Consider the following 21,982-nt stretch of genomic DNA (forward strand, 5'->3'; position numbering starts at 1 on the left):
CTGGGTCTTTAGTAGCTTAGCTTGAGGGTTCTTCCCTACTAGGTATGCTTCACCCTCAGAACATTCCAGCCAGTTTCTTTATGACTGGTCAGTGAAGAAGCATGCTTTCTACAAGAAATGTTTTAGCTATTTTAACCCGCACAGCTAAAGCTCTTACTTTTATAGATCCAGGTTAGGAGCTGTGCATCTTTCTCAGTTCTGGCCTCTTCCCCAATCTGAGACATCTTGGCTGCACCTCACTGTATCTCATGGGACACGTGTTCTCCCTGTCAGCCTTTCTGCCAGGACCTGAAATCAGGCCAGTAAAATGATGGTGCACATATCAAGGCTTGTCAGGTCTGGGTCTCCCCTCAGATTTGCTACCAAGAGCACAGAACGTATTTGTTGATGGAGTAATTAGACCTCTCCATCTTCAGAAATCCTGAAAAGAGAAATAGAAACAATCAATATTGAGCTCCTAAAGAACAAAGAAACTAAGGTGCAGTGAGTGAAAGTAAGGATAACTAGCACCCAATGTGGGTTACAGAAGTAAGCTGGAGCTGTGATGGTTAAAACTCTTAGACATCTCCTGTAGGGGAACTCCTTTGCTAAATGCAGTCAGAATGTTCCAGGGGCACATAACAGGAGTTTCTTATTGGGCAATGCCATTGAGTAGACCTACAGGTATCTGAAAGGGCCAGAAGTGTTAGAACTTGGGGAATTTCCCACTGGACCAGAAACCCAATAATGAGAATTCTGCAAGGTGACATTTTCAGAGAAGCAAAATAACATGTAAGTAATTTTTCCTTCTTGCTTTTGAAAGAAACTGGCTGGAATGTTTCTGGCCTCTAAGGATATGTCTACACTACCATTAAAAACCTGTGCCCGCTGACTCAGGCTCTTGGGGCTTGGGCTAAGAGGCTGTTTAAATGCAGTGTACATGTTTGGGTTTGGGCTGGAGCTTGGGTTATAGGATCCTGCGAGGTGAAAGGATCCCAGAGCTCAGACTGCAGCCTGAGCCCAAATGTCTACACAGCAATTAAACAGCCCCTTAACCTGAGCTCAGTGAGCCTGAGTCATCTGGTAGATACTATCACTTCCGCTACTCTTAGTGCTCTTTCTAGTGCTGCAGACACACTATCCATTAAAAGAAGAGCTACTGCACAACAGCATTGTGAGGGCTGGCTGCTAACTTTTTGACTGTGTATACAATGGTTTTGTGTAGTAATAAATGTACCCTCTATGAAAACCTTAGCAATAAACCATCAGGTATACTAACTTGTTGACATGGGGCAGTTTGACAGTAAAAAGTTTTTGATGCCATTAATGACCCTTTAAAATCAAGGATCTAACTAAGCAGCACTACATTTGCTTATTATTGTAATTGAAATCCTGCGAGTACCTACTCAGACTGTCGTGGTTAATTAAAAATCAGACTGATCATTTCATGTGTTTTTATATTTTTCCATATTTGGGGGAGAGAAAAAATTCTCCATTTCTTTGAAAACTGACAGTGGGACTAAGTTCACAATTGAAAGGAAATGGCAACACTTAATATCTATGTAAACTATAAAGGAAGTAAAAAGTTATGGTGTCAAAGTATTTGTGCTGATGAAGATAAATCAATGGGTAAACTTTCTTTGGGTAGATTGGAGCCTTAACTACACAATTTCCATTAAGTTAAATTAAGTAAGATGTCCTAACCCCTGTGCAGCGCTTTGTAAATATGCAAATTATTATTTATGTTGTTGTATGATGCAAGACAGCCTCAACACCAAAGAGCTTACAATATGAAATAAGTGAAAGAACACACACACACACACACACACAGTGGGAAGTATGAGGGAGTAGATAAGAGGTTTTTTTATTCTCCCCCATAATTTCAATAAACTGCTTTTTGAAGGTCAGCACAGAAGATATGGGTCTCTGCGTGGGGTTTGAGCGAGTCATATAGACTGGCCAGCTGGAGTTCGGAGGACATTCCATGTGTAGGGGGTAGTGTGCGTGGGGGGGGGAGGATATGACAACTTCATATTGGTCTTAAAAGGTGCTTTGATACAACGGTGATGGGGGCCATCTAAGTACATAGACAGGAAAGTGTCAGTTTATAAATTTACTTTGCTCCTTTCTTCCCACTCTTCCATAGATGACATCACAAATGGCACACACAAAAATAACTAGAAATCTCTAATAGTTTGGCCTGAAAAGCTGTACAGAAAAGGGGAAATTGTTTTTTAGAGGAACTCTCCAGATGTATGCTGCTTTATACAGACATTCTTGTGTGTTAAAAGTATTAGCATGTTTAAGTCAAATATGACAACTCCCATGGGTTAATAAGTGCTTTAAAGAAAATTTGATTTAAATGTTTATGTGGATGTTTTTGTTTCTTGGGCTTTATGATTTTAATTTTGGGGAAGGGAGAAGGGTTTAAAATTAAAACAGTGTTTTTTTGCCATTTGTTCAAACTCTTAAATATTAAAAATTAAAAATTCTTACTGCACACTTTTTGGAATAGGAAGCAGAGATTGACGAAACAATAAGCATTTTGATACTGTTACATTTTTGCTTTTCAGCTTTCCCAAGCCAAGGCAGGGAAGCTAAATCCACATGTACATGTAGAGTATGAGTGGAACCTTCGACAGGAAGAAATTGATGAAAGTGATGATGATTTAGATGACAAGGTAAAAGTGAATTTTGAATGTGTGACATGGGTTTCCAAGAAGTTCTCAAAGTTGGCTAGTTTTGTGGAAATGTAAGAAAATATTTTTAATTTAAATTTAATATGAAATTCAATAGTTGCTACTTAGCCATTTGAAACTAATGCTGAAATCTTTATCCTGTCCCAGTTTTTCGAGTAATTGCACATCTGCATTCCACTGTAGGATACTCAGTGCACAGTTGTCGGAAAACTTTTTCTCTCAGCAGTACCCATCAGGGTGGCTTGAGCGCCTTCTGTTGCCGTGCGCCAGTGCACGCTGTGTAAGAATGTGAAGCCACCCCCAACCCTCCTCAGTTCCTTCTTACCACCAGTGACAGTTGTTGGAGTGCTCCCAGTCTTGCTATCACAAGTTTATTTCCCTCACTCTTTGTATATAGTCTGTTTCTCATTTAGTAGTTAGTTAGATATAGTGTATGGTTCATGCTAGTCTTAAGTTTAAATTTTTAGGTCTTTTTGGACCAAATTTGATTCTCAGGCCCAGGACTGGGGCTAGAACCATGCCTCGCTCTCTGTCATTCAAATCCTGCCCGTTGTAAGCCAAACTGATGCTGGTTAGTGACCCACACCTAGGGTGACCAGATAGCAAGTGTGAAAAATTGGGACGGGGTGTAATAGGTTGCATATATAAGACAAAGCCCCTAATATCAGGATGGGCCATATAATATCGGGACATCTGGTCACCCTACCCACACCCCAGCTGCCTAAAATGTTTGGAGGAGTCCCACATCAGTGACAAGTGTCACATTTGTAGAGGGTTTAAACCTCGCTCTAAAAAAGATAGAGCAGCAAGACCTAAGTGTCTCCTAACGGAAGCGGTACTTAGCCCTCCATGGGAGCCATCAGATGCCGAGCACAGCAACATCGGTACGCACTGTGCCTCCTGAGATGACTTCAGTGCTACATTCTGTGTCTCCGGAACTGAAGAAGAGACAGATTTTCCAAGGACATAGTACCTCATACAGCAAGACCTTTGGTACTGAGGCCAGCTAGAAGCAAGAATTCTGAGAGGGATACTGAGGAGAGCATTCCCCAGAGTGTTCCTCTACTACAAAGGGGGAGTATTTGTCAACTCCAGAACCTGTGCCAGGTCTGTCGAGGCCAACCCCTGAAGTTCCTATACACTGGATTCAAGACCCAATTCCAGTACCAACAATGCCAGAGGCATAATGCTACTGCCAGAGAATTGTTTAACCTTTCTGTATTGGTGTCCCTGGCGATGCAGGAAGTTTCAGCTGATACTGGTGACTATAGTTCCTGCACCAGCTTCTCAAGACCATGCAGTGCCAATGCCACTTCCAGTACCTAGAAGGCCTGTATATTCCAGGGGCAAGCTACTGTTAATATCCCCAGTACCACCGTCCCCTGGTTCGGCTTACCTGTGTCCTGTCCACCTGGGTTCTGCTCCACCATTATCACGGGACTCAGAGTCTGATTTGGAAGTGGGGTCTTTTGTGTCCCATACCAGACAGGCAGTTGACTTTCCATAAGAGCCTTAAGGTCCATGGATGTCACATTAGTCCCAGCAGTGGGCACATCGCAAAGGGCAATGGCCTGCATAACCATGGGGCCCACCACTATGTCAGTGGCCATTCTGGAAGGTGGGGTGTCCCTCCCTCCTGTTAAGTCCTCTCTTCACCTGTCTGAGTTGACTTCCTCAAGAGTGCACAGAGATCATCAGCACCACAGACAATGGTTTCTGGTGCCCGGTACCGGGAGCAGTACTGAGCAACTGGAAATTGCTCAGACAGCACCTCCACTGCAAGAGGCAGATCAGCCATTCCCTCAGCATTGCACTGTGTACCGATGGTGCGTCTTCTTCCTCATCACCCTGTGAGGCTGTAGAGACGGTGAGTGATTCTCCACAACCAGAGAATTACAAGGCTCACTAAGGACTGCTTAAAAGGGTGGCCTTGGTTTTAGACAGTCAAGTGGAAGTGGTCCATGAAAAATATCACAAGCTAGTGAACATATTAGTATCTGTGGAGCCCTCCAGAGTGGCAGTTCCAATTAATGAAGCAATTCTGGACCAGTTAAAAAACTTTGGCAGACCCCTTCTTCCCTCCACAGGCAGAATAGAGACACTATGTCCTTTTTAAGGGTTTTGAACATCTCTGATTTCACCTGCTCCCAATCTCTTTGGTTGTGGCACTAGCTAATGAGTGAAAGAAGCAGCAAAGAGTAATGAATCAAAGAGGCTGAATTTGTTTGGTTGCAAACTTTATTTGACAGGAGGCCTATTGCTTAGAATTACTAACCAGAAAGCTCCCCTGTGTCGCTATGACTTCACCTTATGGGGAGCAGTGGGGGCAAAAAACCTAACTGGCTTGACTTAGTTTAATAAGTTTATGGAGGGGATAGAATGATGAGACTGCCTACAATGGCATGTAGTCGATCTGCAACTGCTAGTAGCAAATATCTCCAGCGGGGCTGTGATGGTATGATGGGACACTAAATGGTGTGGGCGCTGAGTTACTACAGAGTTTTCTTTCCCAGCTGTTTGGCTGGTGGGTCTTGCCCACATGCTCAGGAATTTTCCCCTGGCAGGGATCCTGGGGTTTTTTGGCCTTCCCCTACAGCATGGGCACAGGTCACTTTCAGGTTTAAACAAGTGTAAAAGGTGGATTCTCTGTAACTTGAAGTCTTTAAATCATGATTTGAAGACTTCAGTAACACAGCCAGAGTTATGAGTCTATTACAGGAGTGGGTGAGTGAGGTTCTATGGCCTGCAGTGTGCAGAAGGTCAGAGTAGATGATCATGGTGGTCTCTTCTGGCCTTAAAGTCTATGAGTCTATAAAACATCACAACATTTAAAGACAGCTACTGGAGGACTCCAGGAAGTTCACTGTCGTGATAGAGAAGGGTAAGCTGGTGGCAAGAACAACTCTTCAGGATTGCTTGGATGCGGTGGACTCAGCAGCTCAATCCGTGGTATCTGCCATGTCTGTAAGGAGGTGTTCATGGCTGCAATCTTCCGGTCTCTCTCCTGAAGTACAGCACATCATCCAGGATTTGCCATATGATGGTTTGTCCCGCTTTTTGGAAAAGATGGACGATGGGTTGCATAACCTAAACCAGTGGTCTACAAACTTTTTTGATCGCGCACCCCATCAGTAAAAAATTTTTGAGCACTCACCCCCTGCCATGCCGAAGCAAAAAAAAAAAAAAAAAAAAAAAAAGCGCTCCTCCTGCCGCGCACCCCCAAGGATCCTCTTGCGCACACCCCACTTTGGAGACCACTGACCTAAATGATTCCAGGACAACACTGAAGTCGCTTGGAATCTACACACAGGTGACAAAGAGGAAGCAGTTCTGGACCCATCAGGCTCACAGGTATCAGAAGACCTGAGGCCCCAAGACCTGCAGAGGAAAAAGAGGCAGGAATTACAGGAGGCTACAGCCCCCCTAGTCATCTGTGACAACCAGTGGCCCAGTTTAAATATGCATTTTCACGGGTTTTTCAAAGGCAGCATACCAGTACTTATAAGCCAATCTGGTCCTACCCTTATCTTTGCCAGTCCTTCATGCTTGGACTCAAATCACATCTTATTGGTGGGTCCTAAGCATAGTGGATCTGGGCTATTCCCTGCATTCGTTTCCAACTCCTTCAGGGACTATTCATGAGACCATTCATCAGCGGGAGGTCCAATCTCTCCTTCTAGTGGGAGCCACAGAGAAAGTTCCTCAGGGAAAATTTTTTTTATTCCTGCTCTTTCCTTATTCCCAAATCAAAAGGCAGTCTCAGTTCTATTTTAGACCTAAGAGAGTTAAACAAGTACCTGAAGAAAATAAAGTTCCATATGGTTACCCTAGCTTCCATCATTTCTTCCCTGGAACAGGGCAACTGGTATGCTGCTTTTGACTTACAAGATGCCTACTTCCACAGAGTCATCTGTCCAGACCATGGGAAGTTTCTCAGGTTTGTAGTGAATGGGACACTATCAATTCACGGTACTTCCATTCGGCCTCTCAGCCCCATATGTTTTCACAAAGCAAATGGTACTGGTAGCTGCATATCTGAGGAGATTGGGAATCTGTGTGTTTCCCCCTGCCTGCACAACTGGCTGGTGACAGGCCAGTCCGAGTCTCAAGTGCTATCCAGTGTGACCATCATTTAGTCCACCTTCAATGCACTGGGGTTCTTACTCAATCTGGACAAACGAATTCTAAAATCTGTGCAAAGAATAGAGTTTACCAGAACACTCCTGGATGCTACAAAAACCAGAGTGTTTCTTGCCCCATTCAAGGTTCGAAACACTCCAAGACCATCTTGGATCTAAAAGCACATCCCGTTACCACAGTGAACATTTCCCCAGACTTTTGGGGCACGTGGCAGCATATGTACATACCTATGTAGTACAGCATGACAGAATCCTCCTCAGGAGGCTTCAGGGTTGGTTACATTTCTCAATGTATGTCCCCTGTCAAGATCGTCTAAACAGAGTGATTCACATTCCAGAGGTAATTTTGTCCTCTCTTGACTGGTGGACAGTCCCTTGCAACGTTTGTATGGGAGTTCCCTTTGTTTCTCCGCAACTAAATCTCATTTTAGTCACAGATGCCTCGTCCCTGTATTGTGGTGTACACGTCAGAATCCTGCAAACGCAATGGTTTTGGTTGTCACAGGATCTGAGGACGCGTATAAACTTCAGGGATCTATGTGCTATCCATCTAGCCTACTTGGTCTTCCATCCATGTATTCTGGGAAAATATCTGCTAGTTTTAACAGACAACACAGCAACTTTGTTTTATGTAATCAGACGGGGAGCGGTACATTTGTCCCAAATGTACAAGGAGGCAGTTCTACTTTGGGAGTTCTGCATAACCAATTCCATTCACCTCAAAGCTGCGTACCTTCCAGGAGAACGGAACATGTTGGCAAATCACCTAAGCAGGTCTTTGCTCATCTTCCAGCTGTGGGGGAACTCCCCAAATGGACCTGTTTGCAACAAAGGCCAACAGAAAGTGCCATCAGTTCTGTTCCCATGGGGGTCACAGCTCAGGGTCTTTGACAGATACTTTCTGCCTTTCCTCTGATACCATTACTACTCAGAGCCCTGTTCAAGGCCAAGCAGGATCGTGCTTGCCTCATACTAACAGCACCAGCTTGGTCTTGGCAACATTGATTCTCGACCCTGCTAGTGTTGTTAGCGAGGCCTCCTCTACCTCTTCCATTGAATTCACATGTGATTTCTCAAGACCATGGCCATCTGCTCCACCCCAAATTACAGGCCTTCCACTTGGCAGTATGGATGCTTCATGGCTAGCACAGTGGAAATAGTTGCTTGAAAGATGTTCAGGAAGTGCTTTTGAATTGCAGAAAGCCTTCAACTAGACATACTTACCTGGCCAAATTAAAATGTTTTTCTATATGGTCTCAACAGAAAAGTCTCTCTCCAGTGCAGGCTTCCATTAACCATGTTTTGAATTGTCTGTTGCTCCTAAAACATCAAGGTCTGACAGTTCCATTAAAATACATTTGTCAACAATTTCAGCATTCCATCCCTCCAGTGAGTAATAGATTGCTTTTTTCCAATCCCATAACTATCAAGTTTCTAAAAGGTTGGACCGATTATACCCTCGGGTGCAAGAACCTGTTTCCCCATGAGATCTCAGCATCATGCTAACAAAATTAATGGGACCTCCCTTTAAACCTCTTGTGACTTGCTTCCAACTCCACCTCTCCACGAAAATGGTGTTTCTGATTGCGATAACCTCAGCAAGGAGAGTCGGTGAATTGAGAGCCTTGGTTTCAGAACCTTCTTAGTCAGTTTTCCATAAGGATAAAGTTTACCTCCAACCTCACCCAAAATTCTTTACAAAGGTGGTTTCCAATTTCCACATTAATCAAGCAATTTATTTGTCAACTTTTTTTTCCTGAAGCTTCACAAGCATAAACATGAGCAGAAGCTTCATTTACTGGATCTGAGGATGGGATTAGCCATCCACTTGACTGCATCAGACCCTTTAGATTCTCAGCACAGTTATTTGTAGCAGTTGCAGACAGAGTGAAAGGTAAATTGGCTACACTCAGAAGATTTCCTCCTAGATTTCCTCTTGTGTTCGTTTTGCTACCAGTTAGCTAATGTCAATGGCTCATTCAGCTAGAGTGCAGTCAGCTTCAGCAGCTTTCCTAGCGCAAATACCTGTTTGAGACATTTACAAAGCAGCAACCTGGTCATCAGTTCACGCATTTGCTGCTCATTATACCATTTCCCATTGGTCCAGGAATCATGCCAGTTTTGGGTGGGTTGTTGTACAGTCATTCAGATAGACTCCAAGCTCACCTCCATGTTAATCTGCTTGTGAGTCACCTACAGCATAATGAACATGTGCAATCACGCAAAGAAGGGAAAAAAGGGTTACCTACCTTTCTGTAACTTGTTCTTCGAGATATGTAGCACATGTCCATTCAATGACTGGTCCTCCTTCCCCTCTCTGTCGGAATCTATCCGATAAGAAGTAACTGGGAGGGAGTGGCTCTGTGGTGACAGAGGGTGCTTGAGCTACCCGACGAGTACCGCAGTTCTGACAACTGTGTTTGAGGCACACACACATTTTCAGTAGAATGGACATGTGAAACACATCTCAAAGAACAACAGTTACGGAAAGGTAGGTAACCATTTCTTCTTTCATTAAAATGTTTATTCATAGATGTTAAAATATGCACATTGAAGATAGGACATATCTTTAATGTAAAATGCATGTATGCAATTAAAAACAAAAGTTGCCCATTTTTACTTTGTTTTAATTGTAGCCGCCAGAAGAAAATGAATTTAATTAAATCAATATAGTTGTCCTTTTTGATGCTCCAAATTGAGATAGGTTAGGTTTTTTTAATTCATAAAAGATGCACTTTTCGTGTTAAATAAACTTTCTACAAATCCATAATTTGTTTTTACTTATTGCATCAACAAAGACCTGTTTGTTTTTCAAGAACTGTGTTGCACAGTTCTGGGAAAAGGAGTGATGAAAGAACCAAATTCAGGGCAAAAGGAAGGATTTCCTAGTGGTTAGAGTGCTAGTCTGGGTCTTGGGAAACCAGGTTTCAATTCCGTGCTCTCCCACAGACTTCCTGTGTGACCTTAGCTAAGTCACTTAATTGCTCTGGGTGCTCTGTTCCCCATCTGTAAAATGGGGATAATAGTACTTCCCTACCTCACACAGATATGAGGAGAAATACACTAAAAATGTTGGAAGTTGCCCCATTATTACCAAAAATGGGGACCTTAGGGATCTTCAAAATAGAAAATGACACATATGTTGGGAAAAGAAAATATAGCATCTTGTAAATGGCTACTGCAGTAAGCATGCCGAACTTGTTTGCCTGAAAAGTTATTCCTTTATTTCTCTATGCATTTATAATTCATTCTAGCATCACATGTAATTTTAAATTAATATCCTGGCCCCATTGGTAGTCTTCCCCCTTGACTTCAATTGGGCCAGGATTTTAAGTGCAATTCAAACTGAAGATTTACTGTTACCTACTAAATAATATTTTGTTAAAAGCCAACTGAGGTGAATAGCATAACTGTATAGCACTACATATATATAGTTTTCAGTGCCAGTATTCTAATTACAACTTGTAAATGTTAATCTGCTAAAGCCACAGCAATTAATTTATGTGAAAGGAGTGGGAGTTTCACGAATGAGGATACTTTATGGGGATGAGCTGAAGTTATCTAACCAATAAGCAAGGAAGTCATATTGGTATCTGTTTATATGTATATCAGGAACTAGTTCTGTTGTAATCATACAAATATTTTATCTGTATTTAATCATACACACACACGTATATCCTTCCTGTATATATACACAGTGGCTTTCACATTTTGTATAGTATTGTAAAAAAGATAACAAAGCTGAGAATTGCAGGACTCCAAAATGTTTATATGATGAATATATTGTCCCTCCTATACTAAATCTGTGCTATAATGTAATTTTTCTCTGTTTTCATAGCCTAGTCCTATAAAGAAAGAACGTTCTCCAAGACCCCAGAGCTTTTGTCACTCTTCCAGTCTTTCCCCTCAAGACAAAATGACTCTGCCTGGATTTAGCACTCCTAGAGACAAACAAAGACTGTCCTACGGAGCCTTTACAAATCAGATTTTTGTCTCTACAAGCACAGATTCTCCAGCTTCTCCAACAGCAGATGCTCCTCCTCTCCCTCCTAGAAATGCTGGCAAAGGTAAGTCTGTTCGCAAAAATGATTGTTCAATGGTTATCGTAACCAACCTGAACATTTTGTGTTCTTTCAAGCTTTAGTGTGCTTTTCCTTCATATTGTATAATGCTTTTTAATCTGATTAAGTTCACATACTGAAAGCTTGCATTTTACAGTGCTGAAATGAAAAGTTTACAGTAGATTTGTATTTAAATTGCATCCGACATGAATTGTTAAGAATAACAAATATGTACTAAAATTTTGTTTTCTAAAAAGCAGCTAATTCATTCTATATAGAAATAATTCTGCTCATGTTATGCTTGTTATTTAAACCCATTATTTTAATAGTACATACTAGACATGAACCCAAACCAAAAATCTCAAATCTGGTACATCTTGGTAACTAATGAGTGGTGCTTCAGGTTAAAATGCTGTGCAGCTTCTGGCAGAGAAGACAGCCAGACCATGAGCAGGCTGGTGAGGTCCCCACTTATCATACGAGGCTCCCCACATGTGGAGCTGCTAGAATGGCTCTGCTGAGCACTAATGGAGTGGAAGGGAAGGTCCTAAGCCCTCCACCAGGTGTCCAGCAAACCGCATATTCATTTTAAAACTGAGTAAGAGGCCCCAGGTCTTCACTGAGTGAAACAACCGCTTGGTCTTGTAGGATTATCTATGAAGAAGAATTACAGGTTTGTGCTAAAGGGCTGGTCTACACTATGGGGGGGGATTGATCCAAGATACGCAACTCCAGCTACGCGAATAGCGTAGCTGAAGTCGAAGTATCTTGGATCGAATTACCTGGGGTCCACACGGCGCGGGATCGACGCCCGCAGCTCCCCCGTCGACTGCGCTATCGCCGCTCGCTCTGGTGGAGTTCTGGAGTCGACGGTGAGCGCGTTCGGGGATCGATATATCGCGTCTTAACGAGACACGATATATCGATCCCAGATAAATCGATTGCTACCCGCCGATACGGCGGGTAGTGAAGATGTACCCAAAGTTGTGTAATCAGCATCATGTGCACTTAATATAAAGCCATGAGATATTTAATGTTGCCTTTTTTGTGATGAAATAATAAATTTTATAATAGTGTTTCAAAGGGAAGAGAATCTCTTACAACTATATTAGTCCTGAAGATTTTTTTCATACCTGATGTATTGTTGCTGTAAGAGATGTTAATAGTTCGTTAATCCATTTATACCATACTCATAACATTATGGTTTGGAGTGGGCTATTCAACTATGGAATATTATTGTTAGTTTTCTGTAATTCACTTAAGTCTAACCTTGAAGCTTTGCTACCATCAAGTTTTCTACTTTTTTCTTTCCTGCAGCTTATACAGAGACAAACTGTTTTTGTTTGTTTTATTTTTATTTTTATTTGTTTTTTAAACTAGACTTATGTAAAATGTCCTTAGTGGCTAACAGCATAATGTGAGGCTAAAAGCCTTAAGTGAATTTGCCCCCTTGAGTTACAAAGCTGTTACATAACTATTTGCATTTCATTTTCTTGGCTCTTACTTTAGTTTCAATTTTCAAAAGGAATAAAGAAAATATCTCATTAAAATGTACAGCGTGACACTGGATGCAGTAGTCTCTGTTTGCTTTATAGAACAGCAGTTGCATGATTCAGATACCATGCCTGGGAAATACTGTTCCAAGGGCAGCATTAGTCATGTATTGGTGATTTTAGTGTTTCCTGTTTTTTTTTTTTTGGTTTTTTTTTTTTTTAATATAGGAAAGTTGCCAATTGACTGCCTGACTAGCCTTGCCGTTCTGTTACACAGCTTCTGTCTTCATCCATTACTCATGGGCTAATGCTCCCCCTCCTGTGGAATTCGGAGGTGGTCCAGTGTTGTTGCTGGAGGCTCCAGGACTAAGCCCCACCCTTCAGCTAAGGCCACCAGATTTTCTGCCTCCGGTGATGGAGCAAGCTGGTAGTTCAGTTTCTCACAACCATTTTGTTTTAAAGCCTTTATTATTATTATTATTATTTTTCATGCCGTTTTGACTTCTTATCTCCCTCCTCCCCTCAATGAGATGAATAGCAGCAGAGTGGTTTCAGCCACCTGGATCTGCTACTGCAGCACCTCCTGCTAGACTCCTCTGCAGAGCTGGCCTAAAAACACCACACTTAAATCTAAGCGGTGTTCCTTACATGAGGCAGCACTTACAAGATCTACAGCTATGACCTGCCAGTTGCCAGCCAGCTGACCATTGCATTACTAGGGCATGGGGCTCAGAGTCAGGCCAGCCGACCTTTGCACTGGTTGGGCTTCGGGGTTCAGAGTCAGACCAGCAAGATGAGTCCCAACCCTGCCCCAGTGTCTCACAATTCCAGCACAGAAAAGCCTGATCAGGAGCTTCTGAGCTTTAGGGGAGAGAGTCTAAGGATGAGGAGAAAGCTATCTGGTCAGCTTAGGGGATAAGTCTTGTAACAGACCTGGACTGGAGTGGGAAAAATCCTGAAAGGATCCAGAATCCCTCCCAGATAGTGAAGTGGGTCCTCAGCTCCCTGGGGAAAGAAGCAGGGCTCCTACACAGCTCTCCTTGCTCCCACTATGAATCGGGATTCTCATGGTACTCAGGGGTAAGTCCTGTAAATCCCATAGACTCCCAGAAAGACAGAAGCAAATGTGTCATTCACAAGGCAGTGATTATTACTAGTAATGAACAAATGGGGAAGAAATATGGGGTTAGCCTCCTCCTCCTCCTTTGTCTTCTCTTCCTGAGGGAGTGTATGCTGGGGCTTTTGTCATATGCAGAGTTTCTTTCACAGACAGTCTTCTTTACCATGCTCACTGCCACTCCACTCCATGCCCTCTGGACATGCAGAGAAGCCTGTGTTCCTCCTGTGCAGTTCTGCCTCAGGCTGAAGCCTAGTTGGGATTGAGCCTTGCTCTGCCAGGGAAAGAGGGTCAGACTCTGAAAGGCAGGAAAGATTCTCTCTCTCCACAGGCTGGCTCCACATTAAAGCCCTAGGAGCACTTCAAGCAGTCTGTGACCAGAACAGAGGCTCCCCACAAAACTGCACCATCATGGGATTACAGGGAGGTAAATGAAAAAATCCCTTCCCATTTTCAAAATAATCCTAGTAGGAGCAACCTAGTATAATACTTTCTTGGATGCTAGCCAGCCTGGGGAGCAGGCAGCAGCCTTTTAGCCTTCCAGGGACATCTAGCAAGCTACTTCCACAATTGAAGTATATGTACCAGTAACCTTCTCTGTTGTGCAGTCCTGTGTCAGAATGAATAATGTACTGCCTCCCTTCTGTAAACAGCCTGGGGAAGAAGTACCACATGTGCAAAACAACAAAACATACCACCAACCTACAAGATTTTTTCAGGACAGGATGTCAGTCAGTGGCTTGCAAGGAACTCATTAATATTAATAACATATCTTCGCCTTCAAACATTATTAGATACAAGCTTTCCTGTTAATGCCTCCTTTGAGGGCCTCATAAGAGCCAAATGAAGGCACCTGATTAAACCAAATGTTAATCTAAAATGTTTATATGAAAGAAATTTTATAAATTTGGGGAGCCTAAGGTGGTGCAACAGTAGCTGCACCAATCAAAGATGTAGCCACATCTTCAGAAGGGGACTTCTTTCCAAAAGACCCATAGGCCATAGGAATGATGACAATGCACAGCAATTTCAAACCTCAGCTATAACCTTTCAGATCACAGGTTCTTCATACATTTAGCAAGGAATGCCCTCTTTGTGGCAAAAAATTGGCTTGTTGTCTAAAGGTATGACCCTAGCTTGGAGTAAGACATCACAAGTTCTGTCCTGGTCAGATCCTTAATGTGCTTTTTGTTGAGCAATGGATTCCAATTTGGTGGCTACAAGGAAGCTGTGTTACAATCATGAATAGCTTCATCCTAAATGGATATCTTGTGCATGAAAACTTGTTGGTGGGGAGCTACTGGGGGAAACGTTAGAGAAATTACTAGCTGAGATTGCAGAGTGGCTTCAGCTCTCATTGTTGAAGCCACCATAGCAATCCAGTGGCTGCTACCAACACCAAGGGTGTTCAGGAAGTAACTATTACCCTGGCAGAGGGGAAAATCTGGAGCAGAAGTTTCTAGAGAAACCTAGATAATTTTTCCTCCAAACCAACTAAGTCCTCAGCATGACAAAGAGTATTTGAGTACAAGATCTCACAAAGTGGATCCAGACTGCTGGCACTTAACATTAAAAAGGTTGTAGAGCAGTTTTTAAACTAGGAGATGGGGGAAAGCTGACTGCTGCAGAGGAGCACGTGGATCGGACAGAGACTTCTCTTAGAGGAGAGTCTATTGATAGAGAATCTCCAGGTTATAGTCAGGAGCAGAGGATGGAAGAGGATAAAGTAGGGGCCAGATCAGATGAGAAACATTCACATAAAAAATCTGACACATCAGAAAAGGGCAGACAAATAAACAGTGACAAGTTTTGAAAGTGCTTGTACACAAATGCTAGAAGTCTAAATAATAAGATGGGTGAACTAGAGTGCCTTGTGATAAAGGAGGATATTGATATAATAGGCATCACAGAAACCTGGTGGAGTGGGGGACAATCAATGGGACACAATCATTCTGGGGTACAAAATATATCGAAAGGACAGAACAGGTCGTATGGGGGGTGAAGGGGAGTGGCACTATATGTGAAAAAAAATGTAGAATCAAATGAAATACAAAACTTAAATGAATCCACATGTTCCATAGAATCTCTATGGATAGTAATACCATGCTATAATAAGAATATAACAGTAGGGATCTATTATCGACCACCTGACCAGGACAGTGATAGTGACGATGAAATGCTAAGGGAGATTAGAGAGGCTATCAAAATAAAGAACTCAATAATAGTGGGGGATTTCAATTATCCCCATATTGACCGGGTACATGTCACCTCAGGACGAAATGCAGAGACAAAATTTCTCGATACTTTAAAGGACTTCTTGGAGCAGCTGGTACAGGAACCCACAAGGGGAGAGGCAATTCTCGATTTAGTCCTGAGTGGAGCGCAGGATCTGGTCCAAGAGGTAACTGTAACAGGACCGCTTGGAAATAGTGACCATAATATAATAACATTTAACATTCCTTTGGTGGGAAGAACACTTCAACAGCCCAACACTGTGGCATTTAATTTCAGAAAGGGGAACTATGCAAAAATGAGGTGATTAGTTAAACAGAAATTAAAAGGTACAGTGACTAGAGTGAAATCCCTGCAAGCTGCATGGACACTTTTCAAAGACACCATAATAGAGGCCCAACTTAAATGTATACCCCAAATTAAAAAACACAGTAAAAGAACTAAAAAAGAGCCACCGTGGCTTAACAACCATGTAAAAGAAGCAGTGAGAGATAAAAAGGCATCTTTTAAAAAGTGGAAGTCAAATCCTAGTGAGGTAAATAGAAAGGAGCATAAACACTGCCAAATTAAGTGTAAAAATGTAATAAGAAATGCCAAAAAGGAGTTTGAAGAACAGATAGCCAAAAACTCCAAAGGTAATAACAAAATGTTTTTTAAGTACATCAGAAGCAGGAAGCCTGCTAAACAATCAGTGGGACCCCTGGACGATCGAGATACAAAAGGAGCACTTAAAGACAATGAAGTCATTGCGGAGAAATTAAATAAATTCTTTGCTTCAGTCTTCACGGCTGAGGATCTTAGGGAGATTCCCAAACCTGAGCCGTCCTTTGTAGGTGACACATCTGAGGAATTGTCACAGATTGAAGTGTCACTAGAGGAAGTTTTGGAATTAATTGATAAACAACAGTAACAAGTCACCGGGACCAGATGGCATTCACCCAAGAGTTCTGAAAGAACTCAAATGTGAAATTGCGGAACTATTAACTATGGTTTGTAACCTGTCCTTTAAATCAGCTTCTGTACTCAATGACTGGAAGATAGCTAATGTAACGCCAATATTTAAAAAGGGCTCTAGAGGTGATCCCGGCACTTACAGACCGGTAAGTCTAACATCAGTACTGGGCAAATTAGTTGAAACAATAATAAAGAATAAAATTGTCAGACACACAGAAGAACACACAAAAGTCAACATGGTTTCTGTAAAGGGAAATCGTGTCTTACTAATCTATTAGAGTTCTTTGAAGGGGTCATCAAACATGTGGACAAGGGGAATCCAATGGACGTAGTGTACAGTACTTAGATTTCCAGAAAGCCTTTGACAAGGTCACTCACCAAAGGCTCTTACGTAAATTAAGTTCTCATGAGATAAGGGGGAAGATCCTTTCATAGATTGAGAACTGGTTAAAAGACAGGGAACAAAGGGTAGGAATAAATGGTAAATTTTCAGAATGGAGAGGGGTAACTAGTGGTGTTCCCCAAGGGTCAGTCCTAGGATCAATCCTATTCAACTTATTCATAAATGATCTGGAGAAAGGGGTAAACAGTGAGGTGGCAAAGTTTGCAGATGATACTAAACTGTTCAAGATAGTTAAGACCAAAGCAGACTGTGAAGATCTTCAAAAAGATCTCACTAAACTAAGTGATTGGACAACAAAATGGCAAATGAAATTTAATGTGGATAAATGTAAAGTAATGCACATTGGAAAAAATAACCCCAACTATACATATAATATGATGGGGGCTAATTAAGCTACAACTAATCAGGAAAGAGATCTTGGAGTCATGGTGGATAGTTCTCTGAAGACGTTCACGCAGTGTGCAGTGGCAGTCTAAAAAGCAAAGAGGATGTTAGGAATCATTAAAAAGGGGATAGAGAATAAGACGGACTATATCTTATTGCACTTATATAAATCCATGGTACGCCCACATCTTGAATACTGCGTACAGATGTGGTCTCCTCATCTCAAAAAAGCTATACTGGCATTAGAAAAAGTTCAGAAAAGGGCAACTACAATTATTAGGGGTTTGGAACAGGTCCCATATGAGGAGAAATTAAAGAGGCTAGGACTCTTCAGCTTGGAAAAGAGGAGCCTAAGGGGGGATATGATAGAGGTATATAAAATCATGAGTGGTGTGGAGAAAGGTGAATAAGGAAAAGTTATTTACTTGTTCCCATAATATAAGAACAAGGGGCCACTAAATGAAATTAGTGGCCAGCAGGTTTAAAACAAATAAAAGGAAGTTCTTCTTCACACAGCGCACAGTCAACCTGTGGAACTCCTTGCCTGAGGAGGTTATGAAGGCTAGGACTATAACAGGGTTTAAAAGAGAACTAGATAAATTCATGGAGGTTAAGTCCATTAATGGCTATTAGCCAGGATGGGTAAGGAATGGTGTCCCTAGCCTCTGTTTGTCAGAGGGTGGAGATGGATGGCACTTGATCATTACCTGTTAGGTTCACTCCCTCTGGGGCACCTGGCATTGGCCACTGTTGGTAGACAGGATACTGGGCTGGATGGACCTTTGGTCTGACCCAGTATGGCCGTTATTATGTATGTTGCAGTGATGTAAATCTTTGGTGTTGACATATACATGTTCTTATAAACTGGTCATCACAAGTTTAGGCTTTAAATTAAACAAAGTTTTCTAACCGTCAGAGGAGTGAAGTTCTGAAACAGCCTTCCAAGATGAGTAGTGGGTACAAAAAACTAATTTGTTACAAGCCTGAGCTTGATAAATGTATGGAGGGGGTGGTATGATGAGGTTGTCTATAATAGCATATAGTCCATCCATGACTACTATTAGCAAATATCTCCAATGGCTGGAGATGGGACATTAGATGGGGAGTGCTCTGAGTTACTACAGAGAATTCTTTCCCCAGTGTCTGGCTGGTGGGTCTTGACCACATGCTCAGGGTCTAACTCCATATTTGGGGTCAGGAAGGATTTTTCCCCAGAGGGAGACTGGCAGAGACCCTTGAAGGTTTTCACCTTCCTCTGCAGCCTGGGTCATGGGTCACTTCTCGATTTGAACTAGAGTAAATGGTGGATTTTCTGTAATTTGAATTCTTTAAATCAATATGTGAGGACTTCAGTAACTCAGTAAGAGGCAATGGACAATTTATAGGAGTGTGTGGGTGAGGTTCTGTGGCCTGCAGTATACATGGGGTCAGACTAGATGATCATGTTGGTCCCTTCTGGCCTTAAAGTCTGAGTCAAGCAAAACAGAAATGTACGTATTTGAAAGAGCATGTTACTGTACCATAGATTTTGGACACCGGCATATTTCTGATGATAAACTGTTACACACAGACTCCTACATTATGATCCAGCATTAGAGAGCAGGTAATGTCAGACTGATGGTGTAAGAGTGTGAATGAGGTTGAGCGAAGTTAATGTTCAATTTAAACTATTATGTTTCTTTGCTTTCAAAACTGTCAAACCAGTCTAAGCTTGCTAGAGACACCAGCCTTTCTCTCTAGTCATAGCAGATGCAGTGTAGTGAGTCAGTTTCAACTGACATCATTGTACATGCTAATGGACTTGTAGAGGATTTCATCAATTGAAAAAAATCTTATGTATAAATTCATATTTACTAGTGGTTATATGAATAGGTTGGGCTGGATCAGAAGGATAGTAGATAAAGTCCAAATACTCTAATATGTAAGACACTGAGAACACACACTAATATAGAAATATCACCTTCAAAGTGGTTACTAATGTACTATAAATTATCCTAAACATTGTTTGTTTGTTTTTTATTTTAGTATTTAATAGATCTAAACAAAATTAGACTCTGCTACCTGTCCCTCAAAGAAGAGAAAGATGTGTTGGTACTGATTTTTAGATCTCATCTTTCCCTCCCCCGCCCCCCTTTAGGAAAAAAACACATCACCTTACCTTTTCAGATCCTCCTTACTCTCTTAATTTGCCATCATTGAGCTTTGTCTATTAAATTACCACCTTAATATGTATGGTTATTTTTATAGAAAAATTATTTTTTCTTTTCATTTTAGACATATTACATCCATTTGATTACAGGTGATCTGCAAATATATTTAGTGTATTTTATGGGCTGAGTGCCCCATATAACAAGAGTAAGAGGAGCATCCAGTCCATAAATGATTTTAAACTTACTTTATTTCCCATTATTTCCATTCCCCCCAAATCTAATCTCATTAGCTCCTTGTCTGCTGTAAGGTTCCAACAGCTACCATGGGACTGTGCTAGAGCGTGGAGCCAGTCTGTAAGGAACAGGCAGGTGTTGGGTTCCATTATTTAGCAACTGGCGTCGTTTTGGAAAGTTTCTTAATATTGTTTTGTATCCTTTGGGATATAAATATAATAAATCTTTTCCAAAGCATGCTGTATACTTTAGTCCTTCGTAAGCTGGCTTCATTCTCCAGTGAAGTTCCTTAGTAGCAAGGTTCCATGGTGTTTGCTGAGATGTCACAGTGAACTGGAAACCAGCAAATCTGAGCTTTGTGTGTGTTGGAATTATTATTATTTATGTAGGGGATATTACGATGACACTAATTTAACTGCAAATTCCTTTATTAAATCCAAAGGTTGATCGTATTTATACAATTGCTCTAAACATGCCTAAAAAGCCTGAATAATAAGCAATTTACTACATCCAAATAGTAACAAAACATTTATAAGCATTTGATCAAGATATTTACAAACGGGCTAAACCCAGGAGTATTAGACCCAATTTAGTCAGTCAGGCACTATCAATGACACTTCAGGAGTTCACCCTTTTGTACCCTTTTCATAAACCAGTGATGGCATTGCCTGTTACTAACTTAGGTAAAAACCATGTTGGGGCCAGTTTGGGGTCATTGCTGGTTCAATGTGCACAATTTTTTCTTATTATTAACTATCTATATTATAACTGGGGTTTCTTCTTCCGTTTATCTTTCAGTTACCTTTCAGGCCTAGCTTTTCCAGTTAAGCCATATTCTTTCAAGGCCTTCTCACAACTGCTAGCAAAACCAGCATTGTACACACAAACTATGAAGCATTTTTTTTTTCCATTTAACTAATCTAATTCAACCCTGTTCTAGCCTACAGTGTGGGGGAAGGAAGGCAAGTTAAAAATCATTTATGTACTGAATGCCCCCTCTTACCCATGGTTTTTAGTGCATTTGGTGTCCAAAAGTTAACTTGGTTTATTTTTTAAAACTGTGTACATGTATATGGGTTTATAAATTACAGTATGTCAATTTGTGTGTGTGTGTATAGCTAATGTATTTGCAAGTTACTTTTATATTTCTACATATATTAGTTAATGTAAGACTGGGTCTTTCGGTTTGGTAACTTTTCAGCTGGAGTTTTAAAAGCTGCTGAAGTTGATGTGTTTGCTCCCCACATTTCATTGAGGAAAAAGGGTAGGTTAGGCCTTGTCTGTGTGATAAAGTTGCACCAGTTGAAGTTAAATAGGTATACCTATTTATGTTAAACTGGTGCTAACCCCTGCATGGACATTCTTATTTTGTTAAAAGGTTGGCTTATTTTGGTTTAGCTAAAACTGATTACTTAATTAATTTAAACTAAACCAAAATAAGCCTGGTTTAAACTGAAATAAATGTGTCTACTTCAAATAAATTGGTTTAAAAATCACATCTTTAGTTAAACTGGCTCAACTTTCTCACGTAAAAACAAGTCCTCAGTAATACTTAGTGAGGAAGTCAGTTGAAGTTCAATTTCCATAATTCTGACAAGCTTCAATTGTCTGATAGGTCTGCTGGTTTGTGTGTTGTTTTTGTAATGACAGCCAAGGAGTAGCATGGCTTAACACATTAGTTTCACTGATCTTAATTAAATCTCTGCAAACGTTTAGTGACACACCCAATATTCAGGCTAATGTTACCATCTAGTTCTTCTAGTCCTGTTGTAAAGGTTTGGGGCAAATATGGGTCATTTTCACAATTTTAGGTGAAAATTAAGATAATCTAAGTGGCTTTGCCAGTTTCCATCAGAAAACCTAATCAGAACCTTCCAATTTAGGTCTGTTTGGATTTTGAGCTGCTGCATTCATTTGATTTCCAAACTTGGAGCAAAACACAGTGTGTCAACCCATACACATTGAAAGCACAGCTCTGACTTTAATGCTCTTAGACTATATAATGACAGTCTTTCCTTACTAAATGCATACACAACTCATTTTTAAAGAAAAGTGCTTCTAGCTATGTGTTTTGTTGTATTTCAGAGCCTTGTGTTTTTGATTTAGGTAAAACCAGCTATTTCACTCTTGTTTATAT

The 21,982-nt window shown here is 41.2% G+C and overlaps 1 protein-coding gene across 1 annotated transcript in view; it reads left to right on the top strand.

The window, feature by feature from the left end:
* The window catches only part of ASAP1 (ArfGAP with SH3 domain, ankyrin repeat and PH domain 1), a 252,092-nt gene that overhangs the window by 202,154 nt on the left and 27,956 nt on the right, over positions 1–21,982 (top strand). The window contains exons 22-23 of the mRNA XM_065399859.1: positions 2,553–2,660; positions 10,656–10,884. Coding sequence (XP_065255931.1) covers positions 2,553–2,660; positions 10,656–10,884 — 337 coding nt within the window. The remainder of the gene's footprint in view (positions 1–2,552; positions 2,661–10,655; positions 10,885–21,982) is intronic.

This window comes from Emys orbicularis, chromosome 2 (assembly GCF_028017835.1).
Source record: "Emys orbicularis isolate rEmyOrb1 chromosome 2, rEmyOrb1.hap1, whole genome shotgun sequence".
Classification (NCBI taxonomy): domain Eukaryota; kingdom Metazoa; phylum Chordata; order Testudines; family Emydidae; genus Emys; species Emys orbicularis.